At 41.0% G+C, this 19,614-nt stretch overlaps 1 protein-coding gene across 9 annotated transcripts in view; it reads right to left on the bottom strand.

Moving 5' to 3' along the window:
• Nucleotides 1–2,123: 2,123 nt before the first annotated feature.
• Nucleotides 2,124–19,614, bottom strand: part of LOC133365993 (transmembrane protease serine 11A-like) — a 78,291-nt gene continuing 60,800 nt past the window's right edge. For all 9 annotated transcript variants that reach the window (XM_061588577.1, XM_061588576.1, XM_061588579.1 and 6 more), the window contains 4 exons: nucleotides 8,929–9,097; nucleotides 8,263–8,528; nucleotides 7,381–7,523; nucleotides 2,124–4,453 (listed from right to left, as the gene is read on the bottom strand). In XM_061588577.1, the coding sequence (XP_061444561.1) occupies nucleotides 4,292–4,453; nucleotides 7,381–7,523; nucleotides 8,263–8,528; nucleotides 8,929–9,097 (740 nt within the window). In that variant the 3' untranslated portion in view covers nucleotides 2,124–4,291. The remainder of the gene's footprint in view (nucleotides 4,454–7,380; nucleotides 7,524–8,262; nucleotides 8,529–8,928; nucleotides 9,098–19,614) is intronic.

The raw sequence follows: 19,614 nt of genomic DNA, 5'->3' as shown, positions 1-19,614 counted from the left end.
TGCAGGGGTGTGACATATTAGGAACATCTCAGACAACAAAAAATGACAACTTGTACAAAACATGAAAATACACATCATTGGAAATTTTTGGTGGACTGAGTACTATATATCTTTCCTCTGTATTGGGTGTGAAGTGAGAGAAAAACTTATTTGTGTTTAGTCAGAATAGCTGAGAGCCTACTAATTTTTATTATGGCAGCTTGACTAAGGCTTACAGAGAAGCCAGTTCCTAGGAATTTAATTTTCTAGAAAGCTCTTTTTTCTTAGGATTAAAATAATGATCAATAGTACTCAATGTTTGGCAACTCTTGAAATAATTCAAGAAATAAAACAAGAAAAGGGCCAAGGCTGAAGCCTACCTAGAGTATGTGTGATTATTGGGAGTCACCTAACTATAATCCCAACTCTATGAGAGCTAGCTGTGGCCTCTAAGTGTGTGGCAGAAAGGTACTATCTGTATGTTCTAAGCCTTAAATAGAAGGGCACTCTCTTATTACTAGTCTACATGTGCCAGGATTCAGCCTGAGGTTTCAAAACGTGTTCTGGATCCAAATTCTCTCCAAAATTATGCTTTTCATTGGGTTACTTAGGGGATTTGTTTGCAGGATAACCCACTACTAGAGGGTAAATTATGGGCAGAAGAGCAGTAGAAAAGCATCCCCAAATTAAAAATCACCACTGCAGTGCCTTTTCATTTATCTTTGTCATGTCATCAACTGCCATAGGGTTATTAAACTGAAGCAACTATCCATGTGAAGTTCTATGTAAGTATGTTGTAGTTGCCTGCTCCTCCTGAAGATTTCATGTTTTAGTACCCAGACTAGGGGCTCCCTAATTTTAAAGGATGTGTGCATATTTCAACATTTCATCTCTATTCCTTTACCACTGAAATGATGGTTTATAAGGGTGCAGGTGTACCCCTAAGCAGTCATAGCAGTGTCAACTTGCTGTAGTCACTGATCAGAGCAACACTCATTAAAATAATATGCTGTTCATCATACATTATAGCTGAGCACCAAGTGAACATTCTGTTGTACAAGGAAATCAAGCAAGAAAAGCATTAAAGTGCCATTCTCTTATTCCTAGAGTAGAAAGTAAAAAAATGCAGTGCAGGAACAGGTCCTGATTCTTCATTTAGGTCTGCAGTTGGCAGAGAATTGTAAATGGACAGGAAAGCTATGATTTCAGAGAAGCAAGCTAGTAAATGCACACACAAAGATCCAAAGGCATCCTAGGCTGGTTTTGGTCTCCCAGGTCAAGTTCTTCATTAGGTCTCTTTTTCCTTCATTTCAGCAAAAGGAGAATCCCTGCAGCAGTCCATTTAGTTGTACTAGGCTATGTCATTGCAGAAGTCATTGCACCTCTAACAAGCAAAACAATTGATCAAGCAGGACATTCAGACCATAAAGGATGATGAGTTGTCAGGTGATGGGAGAGGTTAGGGAGATGAAGTAATTTGTAATCCTGGAGTTTGGCTGGTTTGGAGCCATGTGTTTGCATTTAAATGGACACAATTTCAGTTATCCAGCAGGGCAGCTTTCTTGATTTCTCCTTACTCTTTAATGGCAGGCTACTATATTCAAACATCCTGGCCAATAATATTTATTGAATTCTCCAAATAGATGGCACAGTTTGAAGCAGGCGGAGAGGCACACACAACAGTTGAGTTAAACCTTAATTCTATTGCATCAGATGAGGCTCTCAGCATGCAACTTCAATCGTATGTCAGATTTGTAGAAGAGGAGGCAAGCAAGCAAAAAACAAAGCCCACATCTCACATGTACTCCAGCAAGTGAATGCCCATTGAAAGCAGTGGGAATGGCACATAAGGCTTAAATCTGCCTTTCAGTCAGCCTCTCTCTGTTTATATGAACATGCGGTCACTGCCGTTGCAGAAACAATGAATTGTAATGCAAATAAATATTCTGGCTAATAAAAAACAAAGGGAGCTGTGTTAGTCCATAAGAAACAACTTTAAAATCCACAGTTGGGCAATACCTTTACCAGGACCAGCCAAAATGTCACAAAATTGTGGCAAGCTTTTGAGCTTCATCCAGCAAGATGTTACATAAAGCATGGTGCAAAACCTTGCCTAATAAAAAGCTCTGGAGAACTCAAAAGCTTGCCACAATTTTGTGACATTTTGATCAGGCCTAATAAAGATATTGTCTAACTGTGGGTTCTGGCTAATGTAACCTTTAACACTTACTCAACAAACCTTATTACAGCAAGAACTGCTTTAGGTCTTATGTCTGAAAACAGTGTTCACTGTGACTATAGGTCCACTGAGTTAAATGTGCAATTCAGTGCAATTCAGAGTATTCTTACTCAGAAGTACAGTAAGGCCCACTGAGTTCAGTGTAAATGCAACAGTGATTGCTGCCTCACTTGTGACCAATTTTTGCTGGATTGTGCTTTTCCCTCACACTGGTTTTAAGATTCACATTTCCAACATGAGTCACACAAGAATAAAGAAAGGAGGGAGGCATATGGAACTATTTCTTCCAGCTCTCATACCCTTCCTCTCCTTGGTTCCAGGCAAAAGGAGATGCACAGACAAAGGAAAGGACAACACTGGGAGGGACTAGGGGAACCTCAATTGCAAAAATGGAAAATGATTTAGTGTATATACATGCCAAAAACAAATTATTAATCAAAATCGAGAACAGACTGTTAGTTCTCCCTTTCACATACTTTAAAACTCCTGTGTAGAGTTGCTTTGTTCCCAAGCAGAGATAGGCAAGTGGTTTTTATACCCTCTGGGGAGCAGAAGAGGAACATTTCTTCACCAGTTGTGTTTTTAAAAAGGAGAGCATGGTTATGATCCCCAAACCCTGTCTTCCTGCAGGTGTTCAAAGTCTAGCATGCCTGTTGGTCACTGCACAATTGTCACATCAGCCATTTGAGTAATGGCCGCAGTTGCTCTGGCACTTTCTTTGTTGGAGAAATCAATATTGTTGTCCCATGAAGGGAAATAACTTGCCCCGTTTACATCTTGTCCGCTTCACTGAATGGCTAGGCACAGCCTGTGCTCTGAAGCCCCCTTTCTGGTCTGGCATCCACATGTGGGGCACTTGTCAAGACAGTAAGAGCTCACCAAGCCTAAGGAACTCTCGCTGACGCACTGTGTAGGAAGATGAGCAAAAGCACCATGCTGTTTTGATGATTGTAGGTGCACCACACAATGTGAAAGGTGGTGTTCTCCTAGAACTTTCTGTGACACTTGTGGGTCCAAGAACAACACCTCCCTTATATGATATTTTAAAACTATTTGATCTCTCAGTGTTTGCTTATTCCCTTTCTTCTTAATTACCCTCTTGTGCCTTATTTTTTGACAATGGACGAGCCTGTTTTTGCTATTTTTGGTTATTTTTGTTCTTCTTGTGTATTTTATTAATGTTAAAATAAAGGGGGAAAACAAAGAAAAAGAAGAAGAGAAATATGACATCAGAATATATGCAAAGTAACAGAATACCAGTGGTATTCTCAGTCTGCATGTCTTGCTCCTCTCGACTGTTAATGAGTTAAGGAGACCACTGGTGGCCCCTGGCCCAAGCCCCCCCCCCAAGATACTAAATGGGATATTAGTGACTGGGATATTTAGTCTTTAAATCAATGGCTACTAGCCATGATGGCTATGCTCTGCCTCCCCAGTCAGAGGTAGTATGCTTCTGAATACCAGCTCCTGGAAACCACAGGAGGGGAGAGTGCTCTTTGCACTCAGGTCCTGTTTGCGGGTTTCCCGTGGGCATCTGGTTGGCCACTGTGAGAACAGGATGCTGGACTAGATGGGCCACTGGCCTGATCCAGCAGGCTCTTCTTACACTCTTATGTAAAGAGGAGTTTATAAATTAAGGTACCTCCTAGTCCCTGACTGTGCACTACTTGAATGAAATAGAATGAAAACGTTTTAAAATACTGTCAGTTATCAAAATATATGATAGCAAGCAATCCACTGTAACAAAACAGGGTCCTGACAGTAGAACTGTTTTAAGGACTGGAGCCTTAAAGAAACACAAATAAAATATTTTTGCTGAGTGCAACTATATTCCCCAATCTATTCCTCTCCTTGTAAAAAAAACCCAACTAGAACTGATATTAAAATGAGGCTAGTGGACTTAGCATAATTTGGCAAGGAATTATGTTGACGCCTCTAGTAAAGACAATAGTGCCTGCTCTGAAATCAGAAATGACCAAAGCTATGGAATTATCTGTATTAAAAATATCTATTTATAGTCCAAATGTCTTGGGTTCCAGGCTCATACATTGCCTGTGAAACTTCTGTGAAGTTTCAGGCCCCAGTGTGGGCAGCAATCCAGTCTCGATAATAAGTCACTCGTGTGTAGACTCCGGGTTTGTTTGGCTTAGCACATTCATCTCCCCAGCTCACTATGCCAACAAGGTACCATATTCCTCTAGAATCAGGAGTAACCAATGGACCACCTGAGTCACCCTAGGAGAGAAATAAGACCATTTTAAATATGCAGCAAGGGAAAAGCTCTCTGCAAAACCAATACAATAAGCAAGGCTGTGTAGATCAAATTTTGCACTGTCTTCCTTGGAAGAGAGAGAGAGATCCTGCTTCCCTCACAAAGATCCAAAAATATTATTTAAACAATGCTGCCGTGGCTCCTTGGTGTGCAGCAAGACCAGCACTTGCAGTCAGGACTGGGTTAGCTTTTTTAAAAGACCCACAAAAAAAACCATACATCTTGACCTTGTTTTTGTATTTGATTGTATTGTTTCATAATACTGAATGTGACCTGTTGACTTTCTCCTATTTGAATGTGTTTGATACTTTAGAAAAAATGATTCTGTATTTATACAACTAAGATAGTGGCTGTATACCATAGCCAGTATGGATTTTTCACATTCCACAATGTTAAATTGAAAATACCCGCATGCCATTCTGATGCTTCCCATAAGCTCATTTCAAAACAAAACCCTAGTCCTGAGCTCAGAAACTCTTGCTTAACAACCTTCTAAGTTTTCATGGCGTTACAAAAAACAGTCAGAGAGAATCGAGAGTTCAAAGTGTAAAAAGAGACAGGAAAAAACCAGACCCCTTTTGAACTTTTTTCTGTAAGAGGTCTCATAATTTGTTGAAATTCATTAAAAATCAGCCATGTTCACAGAGTACCTGTAATCCTATTACTGATCTTGTCCCATACTCTGACCTTCATCTTCTGCATTTTAAAAGTTTAAAAAATGCCTGGCGGGTTTTTAATTAATTTAAGAAATTTAGCATTGAAGTCAATGATAAGCCAGGGCATGCTCAGTAAGAACCAACTGTCAGTGTTCTAAAAGCCAAATTCACAGCTGCTGGGGTTGCCTAATCAGGGGGCCACACCCACACCAGACCTTTATTTCACTTGAGACAGTCATGGCTTCCCCCAAAGAATCTTGGGAAGCGTAGTTTGTGAAGGGTGCTGAGAGGAGACTCCTATTCCTGACAGAGCTCCAGTGGCCAGAGTGGTTTAAGTCAGCCACTCTGATTGAAGCTCTGTGAGGGGAACAGGGCGTCTCCTAGCAACTCTCAGCACCCTTCACAGCACGGTTCTGATTGAGATTGGGACCCATCATAGCTACTATTTCATAAAATGGGGGGGGAAAGCAAGCATACTAAGCCTAATCACTTGACCAATCCTACAAACCAGGGCTGCAATTCTATACACATTTATTTAGGAATTAGCACCAATCAACTCAATGGGACTTATCTGGAGTAGATGTGTCTACATTTATACTGTTGTGATTTTAAACAAGCTTCAGTTGTCTCAGCTGCAGCCCTCCATCCACACAATGGAATAACAATCCTGACCTAACTGGCAAGATTCTTGTGAGAATTTCTGCGATAGTGAATACTCTTAAAGTGCCATAGAATGCTCAGAATCACTGTTGTTATTTTACTTTTATAAAATGTTATTTTATTATTGAATTTTTACTATTCAAATATTAATTGTTATAGCAAATACTCCTGCTCTTTATTCAAAGCATCAGGAAGGCATGCACCTTGAGGAAGATAGTCATAGAAAGGCAAAGGTAGGTAGGTGTCAATTGCCTCATAATAAATTCTGCAAATCATAATGTGTACAGAAGCCATCTGTGGGGTTATTTAATCTCCTCACATTTAGTGCTTATTCTACTCACTTCTTAAAGGGATGGACAAATCTGGCATTTTCTGTATCTCATTTTTCCAGTATTCACTTCAGTTCTCCCAATTTAAACAAAAATTGGCAAATGTTTTTTTACTAGACAATATTTTTCTAAGACTAACATCATGTTGTAGTTTGGAGCGTGACAACAGCCTTCTAATGGTGGCAGGTGACCGAGGCAGAGGTGGCAAATCATGGAGGAACAGTCATGGCAGGGCAGGGCAGGGCAGCTCCTCAGCATCTGTCCTGCTCTGCTGCCAGTGCCCCCCATCTCACCAATGATGCTGTTTCATCCTCAGTGACAGAGGATAAGAAGGAAGAAGTGGGGCAGTAGGATGGTTGCTGAGGAGCTGTCCCGGCTTGTCATAAATGTTCCTGTTTGGTTCACCTCAACCAGCCACCTCCCTCCTCTGTTTTCCTCCTCCTTGCAGAAGGTCTAAAGGGTGTGTGTGGAGGCAACTTGGTATCCTGTACAGCAGCCTTTCCCAACCTCTGGGTCCCCAGATGTTGTTGGACTACAGTTCCCATAATTCCTGACCATTGGCCATGCTAGCTGGGGCTGATGGGAGTTGTAGTCCAGCAACATCTGAGGACCCAAAGGTTGGGAAAGGGTGCTGTCGAGGGAAGGAGGAAGCTTGATATCGTGCAGGGGAGAGGGGGCGGAGGTTTGACCAGGTTTAAGGGGAAAGGAAGTTTGGGAAGGCCTGGGTCAATAGGGGTTTTGGGGAGGGGGGAGGGGTTCCTTTGCACCTCTGTCATGGAGGGATAAGAAGCAGGGGGAGGATCATAAAAGGTTTTTTGCAAGCTCTAAGGGAAGGGGTGTTGGTTTGGGTGAGAGGGACAGATAGTGGGGTGGGCAAGCAAAGCAAAGCGAGCAAGGGTGGCAGCCCCTAGTTTTTAAAAATCTGCATTACAACTCATAGCATTTTTATATGCATATCATTAAATCTATGCACTTTTGTACACAATGTTGTTTAATATAATGGATTTTTGTACCTTGTTTTCACTAATATAACCATTTTAATACAAACTTTCTCCTAACATACACTTTTTATGCACATTTTTGTGGCTGGAGAACTGCATCACAAAATTCAGAACAGTGCAAATTTTGATAGCTGTATTTCATTTCACATATTGGTTTGGTAAGTGCAAATTAGGTAGGTTTGCATTAAAAAGAGAACTTGAATGAATTTCTCCCCCATTTCTAATTCTAAGTTGTTACACGTACTTGGCAGGCATCACTCCCTCCTTCCAGGTATCCAGCACACAGCATCCCCGATGAAATGACTCCATTGTACACTTCTCTTCTATTGCAAATCTCATTACCTATAATCTTCACTTCTGTTTGACGAAGTTCACCGACACTAGGACCTGGTTTCAAAATAATAACAGTAATAACAGAGTTATGAGACCTGTGAAATTTCATAGGAAGATTGCAGTGTAGCACACATAAAATCATAACACTCCCCCCAATGTACCACACTGCCACACAGCAATCATTCAGTTACAAAAGCCCAGCAATCCGTTCTGTCACTAATGCTCATTCAGCACCTCACCTCCATTACAGGTGGGGTGTTGCTATTGTAAGAGATGCCAGATTTGAACCAAGAATCTGAGGGCACGATGCTAAGACCTAGTCTAGTGAGTTCCTCAGGCAGCAGATGCCCAGACTCATCACTCAACAAAACAGGGAATTTGTAATATCACCTTCTGTGATTGGTACATAATAGGAAGCCTCTCTCTGGATTGGCCAGAATTAAAAAATATAGAGTACATGGTCTTCTTCCTCTGTCTGGTCAATAATGTGTTGCACCTTGGTCCACTAAATTACACAATGGGGTGATAAAGAGGCCACACCCTTGAAAATACTCAGACAGAGAAATAGCCAGCACCCTGCAGAGGAGGGGGGTACATCCTCTCACATTGGCTGTTTTTGGGGATGTGGCCTCTTTACTCTCCTGAGCTGCATGGGGCTTCTTTACCGCATTGGACCTTCTTTTGCTGCCTGCCTTGTACATCCCAGAATTGTGAGCACTTGCAAGCTTCCATGATCCCTGGATGAAAGTGACAGCTATGGTAATGGGTGAGAAGGAGGGGTGGAGTTACTGACCATCATCTTTCAGAGCACCATATCCTGTGACGAAGCAGGTAGTGTTTTCCGGGAAGTAATATGTAGCCTCCGGGAGACAAACACGATGCACAGCAGTTGTATATTCCACTGGGCGTGCGATCTGCACGACAGCAATGTCATATTCATGTCTCATGACGTTCTGAGAATAATGCTCATGGATGATGATCTGGCGAAGGTTCCTTCTCATTGTCGCAGGCCTTAAACGGGCCCCAAAACTAGCCGTCCAACTATTGACATCCCTGACTCTAAAACACATTTGAGATTAATGCAATAATAATTAATTCTATTTAGTGTGTATAAGAGAGTTTTATTTTAGCCCAGCCTTTCTTAGTAAGTTAATAATAAGGCAAAAGGGGATATTTGCAGGGGAGAATGCTTCCCTTGCCTACCGATTTGGTGCCACAGGCCTTCTCCCTGGACCTCCCCACCCCAGCCAATTCCAAGACCTGAAATAAGCCCAACTTGGAAAAAGAGAGAGGAGACTCAGCAGGTGTGGGAGAAGGTTTAAGCACCAATCTCCTGCCCACAATTTCATATCTCTACATATACACCTTGGATGAGATAGCTTTTTAAGATTGTGATAACTGAAGAGTGTTTGCAGAACCCAGGTACAGTCTTAGTAAGGTTGGCAGGAGGTCTTCTCACCCTCTAAAGCAATGGGCTGCGGTGACAAGCCATGAATTACTGATCAGTGTAGCCCCACAGCGATGGATGCCATTCAGCTGAAGACTAGCTTGCCACGGCCATTCGCCTTCCCCTGCAACATTTCCTCCAAAGATTCTCTCCACAGATCTGTCCGTTCGTGTTCCACAACCTGCCAAAGAAGACTTTCTTAGCCAAATTCCTTTTCAGATAATAAGACTTGTGTCATTATCTGAACATTACATATTCTAAATGGTAGATTAGGGTTTTTAAAATTAGAAATGTACTCTAAAGAATAATATAGAATAACGCAGCACCAACACCAACACCACACACAACTAAAGCCTGCATTGTGTAACTTAGACTGTTTCTATGCATGTGTTATGGAGAACTGGCACTGTTACAGGTGCCACATAATACTCGATCTGCACTTATGAGAAATCATTCTTTCAGTGTGGCAGCACCTTTGGAACTTCCTGCCTATTGACATCATACAGGCACCTTCACTAGTCTACTCCTGTTTTTAATTGTTTTTTAAAATGTTTTTAATACTTGTTTTTCACTGGTTTTATTAATAATTTTAATGCTTGTGAAAACCTGTAAGTGGTTTACAAGAATCAACTGGTATACAAATGTGGTTAAATAAATAAATAAAAATAAATAAATGTTCACCTGGAAGAAATCCCAACTAAACTTAACGTGAGCTACGCTCTACTGAATGTGCACAGGATGAAATTCTCAACATGGCATTTTAAACATCCATCCTAAAAGAAGTGTTCTCTGGAACTTAAGAAACGTAGATCTGATGTTAATCACATGGTAACATAAAACATACTGGTGACCTTCATTCTGAAGGAAATGCAGGGGTCATGGTAAGTAGGGATGGGCAAGAAATTCAATTCAGTTAGCATTAAAAGCTGAATTTATCAAAATCACACTTTCTGAAACATAAGAACCAAAACACAGCCAATCCTTCGAAATTCGCACATATCCAAATTTTGCAATGCAGTTCTCCAACCAAGCAATGTTTATAAAAATGCATATGTTCGGAGAAAGTGGGCACAAAAATGAATATATTGGTGAAAATAACATAGAAAAATGCATTATATTAGGATAAATTTCTTGCAAAAATGTGTAAATTTGTCAAAACTGCATACAAAAATGTATTCATTAGGAGAAATTCACACTAAAATTCTGCAGTATTTTCATGGTGATTCTTTTTAAAAAATTGGAAATTGCTGCAGAGATGTGGAGAACTGAATTTAAGATTGGAAAAATGAGAAACTGAGAGAACTGCAACTGATAGATCATTCCATCGGTAGTGGTGACATTTGCTTGAACCATGCTCAGTAATCAGTAATGAACTTCGGGAACTGTGAACTTTAAATTCCCCCCAATCTTTTCCATCTTGAATCAAAATCTGAACCAGAAGAGAATTCCCTCCTAGCTCCCCCCACTCCTCCTATCCCCAAAAGCCTTCCCTGGCAGCCCCCCAAACTTCATTGCACCTTCTCCATACCTTCTGAAAAATCTGAGATGTGTTGTGGCACAAGCAGGGCCCCTCCCCCCTTCCTTCCAATGCTTGGGGTCCTCAGGGCTCCTGGGGAAGGGTGGGGTGCTGGATATTTTTTTCTGAGCCCATCAGATTGACATGGGAAAGTCATTTTTTTTGTTTCTGAAGTGAGTTTTGCAGAACTCTAATTCCTAAGAAAAAGCAGCCATGAGGTTCTGATCCTGTTGAAAATTCAGTCGTGCCCTGCAATTTGCTCCCCAATCAGAAACACCTTTGGGAGGGGGAAGTTGGAACAATATTCACCAGGAAAGAGATGTGGGACCCCAGTCTGAATTGAGAGCATAGCCCAGACTGGGGTCCCGAGGCTGCTTTTTCTTCAAAATAAAAGTGGTCAGTTTGAGCATGCTTAAAAAATAAATAAAAATAAAACAAATAATATAACGTAGTTGGGCCCTTACTTGTTGCTTTGTGAACAACACTTGGCTCTAATAAAGCTAGAATTGTGTTAGCCCTATGTTTGAGGCTGGAGGAGAGTTGAAAGTGGTTTGAGTCCACATAAACATATATACTGTTCTTTTGCCTATGGCTTCAAAACAATACAAAGCCCTGTTTTCCATTAGAAACCCTCCCTCTTTCATACCACCTTTACCCTGGCCTTTGGCTCCTGAGATGTATGTTTGCAGAACTCACCCTATTCTTGTGACTGAAATGTGTTGCAATTCTTTTTAACATTTTGTAATCCACCCTGGGACCTATTGGTGAAGGGTGGGCAATTAATAACAACTCCTCTTTGAAAAAGCTTTTATCTTGTCTCCAATCTGTATGTGTACAATCTACATTAAGATTTATTTATTTATCACAAATAAAGCAGTCAAGGGAAGAGGGAATAATTAATTAAGCTAACCACCATCATGAAGTTTAGACTGCTGTCCTACAAACCCCTCAGACTTATGTCCCTATATGAACTAAATGGGATTTAAAACTCTAAGTAAAGCTGTTTGGGATCAGGTTGCTGGCTTCAACAGCCTCAAGACATATCTGGTTTAATCGTTACTTCTTCTTCCTGTGGATCCCAGGAAACAGTACTTCTGTGTGAGTCTACAAATCACTAACAAAATTCTTAGCATCCTCAGAAATTCCCAGGATTCTTTGGGGGGAAACTGTGACACTTAACCTGATATAAAATCAATATATGTTTTTGTTTTGTGGAGATATGCCTTTTTGTTGCCCCTTAGCAAACACAATTAAATAAATGCTACAGTATCTCTACACACACATATATTTCCCTCTGTGCCAGACCTTTGGAGGTAAAATTACACCCCCAGAATAGAACAAACACATAGTCCTCTATAGGATGCTGTCACCTAGAGAGTAGTAAATTCTTACATCTGAGGTGCATTGTTGTCCCAGCCAACATAATATGTTGGGTAAGATTTTTTCCAGCAAAAACTGATTCAGTGTGATGCAGGTTTAAGTACCCAGACAGATTTTTTCTTTGAAAACAAAAAACAGCCTGGGGGAAAAAAACACAACCCCCCCGCCCGAAAAAAAATCTGTTGAATTTTGCCATTGGACTTTTTGGGTTTATTTTTTTTACCCAGTCAGTGTGAATGAATCAGAATTAAAATGGCATTTTTCACACACAAAATGTCCAGGAAAGTAGATTTAAATGCTCTGCCACAGCACATCACTTGTTTGGGGCCATTTTACTACCCAGAGATACATTGGAATTTAACTGGGGATGGGAAAATGTCCCCCAAACCCATGCTTTTCAGATATCTGGCTTACTATTCAGCTGATTGGGGATATCACAAATACAGTTTCCAACTTAAGAAACCATAGAGACTCTTTAATACAATTGCCATGAAATACCTTTTCAGGAGAGACACATATTAAAATCCAGTTAAGTTTTCCCTTTGCACTTAGTTAATTGCACTGATTAATTAATACTGCTTCCAGCTAATTTGTGATAATCTATAATAATACTAATTGATACAGGGTAGCCAGCTGTAGGTGCTGACTACTGCTTGGCATTTACCTAGCAGAAGGACACAAACCATTGTTAAACAAAAGTCTGTAATTGTTCCTGAACTGTATGTTACTGGCTGACTCATATGTCAGAAGGGGCAATTTGCAAGGGAAAAGCAAGAGGTAGGACGAGATGTGGTTAATCCTTCCTGTACCTGCTGCTCCCCCACAACTGCCCCCCCATCACTTTTCCCCCAGTTGGGATTCCAGATCCAGATTATATAAACAATTCTGCGTTTGAGAGTTAGGACTGGTAAACAGGCATGAAATTGGTTTGAATTTGTAGTGAAGACATGCTGTTAAACTCCTCTACAGTATGTGGAGAGTTCTCCTCCGCCCCAATAGTGGTTGAGAGTGACTTCTCAAATGGAGTCTGATAAAACTCTGAGAATCAGTGGATAAACCAAGATCAACCCATGGTATTTTGGCTGTCCCCACAAAACTGGCATCTTCATGCATGTATAATCCACCAGAAAGTACAATCTACCAAAAAGATCTGATCCAAAAGCACATTTATTATGTTTACATACTGCCCTGTCTCCAAAATAGCATTCAGGATCTTTCCCAAATGTTGAGAAACTGACTCATCCAAGGTCACTCAATGTGCTTCATAGCCAATTGGGCATTTAAATCCTTTGAGTTAAATCTGACATTCTTCCCCATTACATCAGACTAGGTTCCCATTCATTTCAGTAGGGCTTGTGTAAGGTAAAATCCCAGTGATTGTACCCCATGAATCAGATTTAATTATGTGGCTGCATATAGCAAAACAAAGTCCAAAACAGTACCTGAATACATATGACTCAGGAGGAGCCAAAATATAACTCAGGGGGAGTTAAGGCTTCAAGGAATATACAGCTCAACACTGGAAGTTCAATATGGTTCAACACTGTTGCCATCATCAACGAAGGCTAACCTCTAATTGTGCAAAATCTAGCAAGTATATTCTTTTTAATGAAGGATATGCCTGTGCCGCACTTCTTTTTTGACAGGCCATGCATGATATCTAGCATTGTGAATTTGATCACATTATAGCTCTGATCACAGTTCCATGTCTGGATTTTGTCCCAGGAGACTGCAGTGTCCCCCTTCTTTCAAACAGCACCTAACAGCAACTAAATTTAAGTCGCCTTGGATAATATTTCAAGCAGTTAGGTGCTTCATCTGATTTAAATGGAAACTTACATGCAAATAGGTATGGAACAATTACTCCCATTTTAAAAACAGAAACAAAACACTATTTGTAAGCATGAAAAACCTGTGCACAGATTTAAACTCTATTTAAACAAAACAACCCCCCCAATTTTCCTGGTATGGAAAAGAAACTATGTATTTATACAGAAAGTATTTGCATTAACTAGGCACAAATTAGACAAATTAGAATAAATACAAAGAGCACAGTAGACAGAGGGCTTTTATGGCAGAAACTGGCCAAAACAAACATCGACCAAAGGTTACTCCGGCTGATTAGAGCCCTCTACCAAGCCAATGCGATCCAGGTGCGTATAGATAACAATAGCACCGTCATCTAAAATCCCAGTGTATAGAGGGGTGAAACAGGGCTGCTTATTGGCCCCCTTTTTATTTAATTTTTTCATAAATGATATGGTAGAGGCACTATCATCGCCCACCTTCTTTCCCCCCTCTATAGGGGCCAAAAAGATCTCCATCCTTTTATACGCCGATGACGCGGCCCTATGCTCTCTAACAAAAATTGGCCTCAAACGAATTATCCTAAAATTAGAGGAATATTGCCACTCCCAGAATCTAAGGATAAATCAATCCAGGTCCAAAATTATGGTATGTGGCAAATTTATGAACGCCAAGAACAACTGGTCATTAAACAGGGCCCCCATTGAGCAGGTTTCCACTTTCAAATATCTTGGAATCCACCTATCTAACAGACTTTCTTGGGTCCCGCAAATAAAGGTGTCGACAATAGCCGGTTCCCAAGCCTTGGGTCTTGCCAAAAGGTTTTTTTTCATCCAAGGAGGACAACTTATCCTCCCCATGATAAAAATATTAAAAACTAAAATACTCCCAAAGATTTTATATGGAGCAGAGCTGTGGGGAACTACCGCCAGCACCAATTTAGAACCTACACAAAATATGTTCATGAGACAAGTGTTAGGTCTTCCAATGGGGACCCCATCTGCCCATCTTAGAGCTGAGCTTGGCTTACCTTCTATTGCAGCTCGCATTGACTTAGCATATCTACGGTACTGGCTCAGAATCTCTAATATGGAAAATTCAACCTTGGCCAAACAGTGTTGGCACGAACAAATGAAGACCGGTGGATGGGCCACAGAATGTCAGAGGATACTCTCCAAATATGATCTTCCCCAAACCAAATTGACAGAACTAAGCAGAGTCGCACTTCGAAATTGGATTTTTGATAGTGACGCCAGCCAGGACCGGATGTCTATAGCGACGGCCCCTTTTTCATCTCGGTACCCTTGTTTTAAACTCAATCATTCTTTGTCCAACTATTTGGACACACTCAACAGAGCCAATATCAGAAGAGCATTTACTGCTCTTCGTTTTCAGGTCATGCCTACAGCCTACCTAGAAGGCCGATACAGTGGCATCCCAGTGGCTCAATGCCACTGTATATATGGCTGTAAGGCAGTAGAGGAGATAGCTCACTATCTACTTTACTGCCCTCTCTACGAGGGCCCCAGATGAAAGTTTTTACTGTATTTTTTAGATTATTTAGCACCCTGCTCCGATAGGGAGAAGGTAAACGTGCTTTTATCGGATAATTTTAACTTAATGTCCCAGGCAGTCGCTAATTTTGCTCTGGCCGCACAAAAACTGAGAGAGTCCTTTGTCACAGAATCCCTGGTTTGATATAGCTACCTGTCATTTTTTCTTTTATAATCCTGTGATCTTTTAACAATATATTTATGTATATGTGCATAAGGCCTATGGCTAAAAGTCACAATAAAGAATGTATAGTACAAATACAAAGAGCAGCAGATTCAAGCACTCCCCTGGTTGTACAACTGAATGACTTCTGTGCATTTTGCCATGTTTCCACCAGAGGGCACTTGTCTCAGAGACAGAGACAGACAGAGAGAGAGACAGAGAATAGTCTCCTTTATTTCCAGTGGTATCTGTCCCCTGGGATTCATTAATTTGTGTCAAGAAGATTCTCAAAGCAATGCACATTTCTAGAATCCTGACACAGTATCATGGTGCTTACCTGTTCTGAAATTTTGCTTAATCACATTAAATTCAAACAATTAGAATGTGACCAAAACCAACACAGCGTGGGGACCCTACAGAAAAGTTTTAGAGCTGAGGAGAAAAAAACTTGTCAGAAGACATGTTTCTGAGGACATTTCTGAGATTCCCCACCCCCATACCTCGCAGGGAAAAGGTCACTTTGCAGAATATTCCCTGAATATTCTCCACCATTATTTTGTGGTGGCCCCCATTTCCCCACCCCCAGCACCCACAAAATGCCTCAGAACAATACTAGCTCCGGGGCATTGTGGAAGGTGCAAAATGGCAGCCAGGTGGTCACACAACACTGTTGCTGCTGCTTAGGAAAAAAGAAAGCTTAGGAAAAACAAAAGAAGGAAACTTACTCATTGGTAATGTTAACCCTTACCCCCCCCCCATAAAAATGTTGCCAAAATTCTCCTCCCCCTGAAGAAATTTGGTGGATTGGTTCTTCCAATGTCTCTGCCTGCTACAGGGTGGAGAATTTCCAAAAGCCATTTGCACACAGTTCTAACATAAAAAAAAAAAACTTTGGCATGCACGTTCTGCTAAGTTGTAGTAAGAAACTTTATTCCACTTCAAAGTGGCACAGTCTGACAAGTATCAGCCAAGGCTGGAGATATTCCTACACCTATTCCCAAGTAGTTTTAATGGAGACACTGCAGATAAGCTGCGGCTTATATGAGCTTATATTGCTATATTGAATAGTGATAAATTAGCTGCCTGCCTTGTGTGGAAATATTACTGCGGCTATTGGAAATAAAGAGATGAAGAAAGCTTAAAGATGCACATGAATAAGTTTGGCTGCAATCTGGTACACACTTCCAGGGGAGTATAGGGATGGAAAGATCTGTCCATTTCAGTTTTCTCAGTTTCCCATTTTTCCAATCTTAAATTCAATTCTCCACATTTCTGCAGCAATTTTTTTTTAAATCCTCATGAAAATTCTCCTGCATTTTAGTGCGAATTTCTCCTAATAAACATATTTTTGTAAGCAGTTTTGACAAAGGGACACATTTTTGCACTCAATTTCTCATCATATAATGCATTTTTGTTTGCTATTTTCACTCATATATTCATTTTTCTGCACACTTTCCCCTAACATACGCATTTTTGTAAACCATGTTTGATTGACGAACTGCACTGCAAAATTCAAATCAGTGTGAATTTGGAAGGATGGCTATGCTTCAGTTCTCATATTGTTTCAGAAAATGCAAATTTGATACATTCCGCTTGAAATGCAAACTGAATTGAATTTCTCACCCATCTCTATAGGAGTAAGATGCATATAAGTCAGTGGGACTTACTTCTGAGCACAGCATACATATCATGCACACTTACAGGGGGAGTGCTGGTGATAGCAAACTATGGAGAAGCAGCACAGCACTTAAATACTTGCCAACTGTGCCTAGTGTTAATTTGGGCACAGTTTGCTGCTATAAGTGCTACCAGTTGAGACCTTGGCATCATGATAAGACTAGCAGAGCTATGAGACCTGCCCAAGGCACAGGAGTTCTGCTGGGGTGACCAGTTGGCAACCACCAACAGGTCTTTCCCTTTCAGGATGTTCTCCATCCTGATGCTGTTCACTATAAGCTTTGACTATGCCACATGTGTTATTTCATTGTTGCTAGGGTGTAGAAGAGAGGGATCCCTTTTCCCCAACCTAGTATGATCTGGCCTTACAGGGTTGTTGTGAAGATCAAATGCAGAAGGAAAGAACATGTACCCCACTGTGAACTCCTTGGAGGAAAGGTGGCATATAAATTAAATAATAAATTTTTTTTTATGGCTATATACTGCCTCTAGTACGAGAGGCACTATGCCTCTGAATAATACCCATCCTTGGGATCATGAGAGGGAGAGTGCTGTTGTGCTCCTCTCCTGCCTGTGGACTTCCTTTAGGGTATCTGGCTGGCAATCATGAGAACGGGATGATGCACTAGGTGGGCCTGTGGCCTGATTCAATAGAGCTCTTTTTAAATGTCTGTGATGAGACTCTGAGGAGAGAGCGCTTCATGAGTTGTGGCTCTTCCACTCTATTTATGCAGGTTCCCTGGGACTGGGAAGAGGTAGGCCTCTCAGACACACTAGTAGGGTGAGTGCTGTCACAGACTGTATGAGTCAGGTTTTTTTAAGGGGGAGAAGAGGAAAGGATAGAGATAATGAGAGAGAGAGGGAGAGACAAAGGGTGTTTTACTGGCAGGGCCTAATTCTCAGGCAAAATAGCAGGTGGGGATTGGTCATGTGAGTTGCCAGGGGAAGTAGGTTGGCTCATGCAGGGCTCTTCCTGATTGTCTTAGGTATGCCTGAGTACAGGGACCCCTCCTCACCTTTCCTAGCATTGGAGTGTACTCTAGATTCAAAACCCACAATCCCCACCATGTAAAATGTAAGCTGTTCCACCAGGCTAAGGTTCTTCCTAAGTCCCTGTGTTTCTGGAGTCTATAACTGAGTTTGGTGTGGACAGATGAATGCACCAAAATGTATGTTATTTCTGTCTGCTGCTATGGCTGAGTAGTGAAGGGAGGGATATTCAGTGATTTCAGGGGCAGATTAATTCTAAAATTGTTGTTGTTGTACCCTATAAGGTGGTCATTTTTTTCCTCCTTTTCTTCCTCATGTCCTTTCTTTAACCCAAAATCCTTGCAGCTGCTTCAAGCACCCATTTTCCTTGCCACAAGGCCCTGCCTGGAGGCAACGCTACATGATTTCAATGCTATATAACATTGTTCCCAGGAGTATTCTCGGTGAGAAAAGATAGCTCTCCCCATTTGTACTGTGAAATGTCAAGGTGACAAAATTTTTCAGAATATGGGAGTTTCCAGATACTTGGCTGCTAAGCCCGTGACATAAGCATTTGCAAGTGACATGGCTCAGTACTGTGTGCTACATTTTCATTTCTGCAATCTGCCACTTGCAACACACAAGAAATAAATGACTGATTCCCGAGAACCTGAATGGCAAGTCAGTCCTTGTCCATAACTTGCAGAGGCTTTCCCCCTTTTTCTCTCTTCAAACAACAGAACAAATTACAGAAAAGAGTTGACAGCAGTCCTTTTAAACACAGACAGGTGGGACTTTTGTATGTGTATTATCGGTATTTAAATTCTAGCAGGCAAACAGGTATTTACAAAATTCCATACATTACAGCTTACAGTCATAAACAAAATAGTTGTGAGCAACCATTCATCAGGTTTGCAGGTATACAGTGATTCTGTGCAAGCAGCAAACACAGAAACGGTTACTGGGTGCAGAATTTCTCTATCTGAAAATTGCATTTTTTAAAAAGCCAAGTCTCTGGCTCTTATGATTGTGAAGATATGCTTGAAAATATTTGGTCAATTATCAAGTGAACTCAGAAGCAAGAGAGATTACTGATGTCCAGAAGCTGGGCTTCAAGATCAATAAGGTTGGCATTAAATCTTACATGCCTGTTCCAAAAAGCCAGTGGATGATAAAAGAAAGTACCCAAGTTCTTTTGGAGAACTTTGGATGTTCTCTGACTTTCCTAGCATGGATCATCAATTGCTGAATGACAACTCTCTTATACGTAGAATCATGCAAATCCATATTTTCCTTGAGTCACCAGGAAGATAGAATACTGGCTACACCCGCTGCCAGAAAGATCATAATCTTATTTCACTACAATTATGACTAAAGGTAAAAAATATGCCCTGTTGTCATTCTTATTCTAAATCCTAAACCAGTGTCTAGAGGTGGTTCTGGGGTGGATTAGGGCATACAATCTGAGGTTGAATCCAGCCAACACAGAGGTACTTTGAGTAAGGATACCACCTGCTCTGGAAGGTTGTTTATGACTGGTTTTTGATGGGGTTGCACTCCCATGAAGGCCCAAGTACAAAGGTTCAGCATTTTCATTGAAGGGCCAGGTGGCAGAGGTGGCAGGGTTGTGTTTT

The sequence above is a fragment of the Rhineura floridana genome, chromosome 11 (genome assembly GCF_030035675.1).
Source record: "Rhineura floridana isolate rRhiFlo1 chromosome 11, rRhiFlo1.hap2, whole genome shotgun sequence".
Classification (NCBI taxonomy): domain Eukaryota; kingdom Metazoa; phylum Chordata; class Lepidosauria; order Squamata; family Rhineuridae; genus Rhineura; species Rhineura floridana.
Note: the sequence above shows the minus strand (reverse complement) of the source record. Positions and strands in the feature narration are given on the sequence as shown.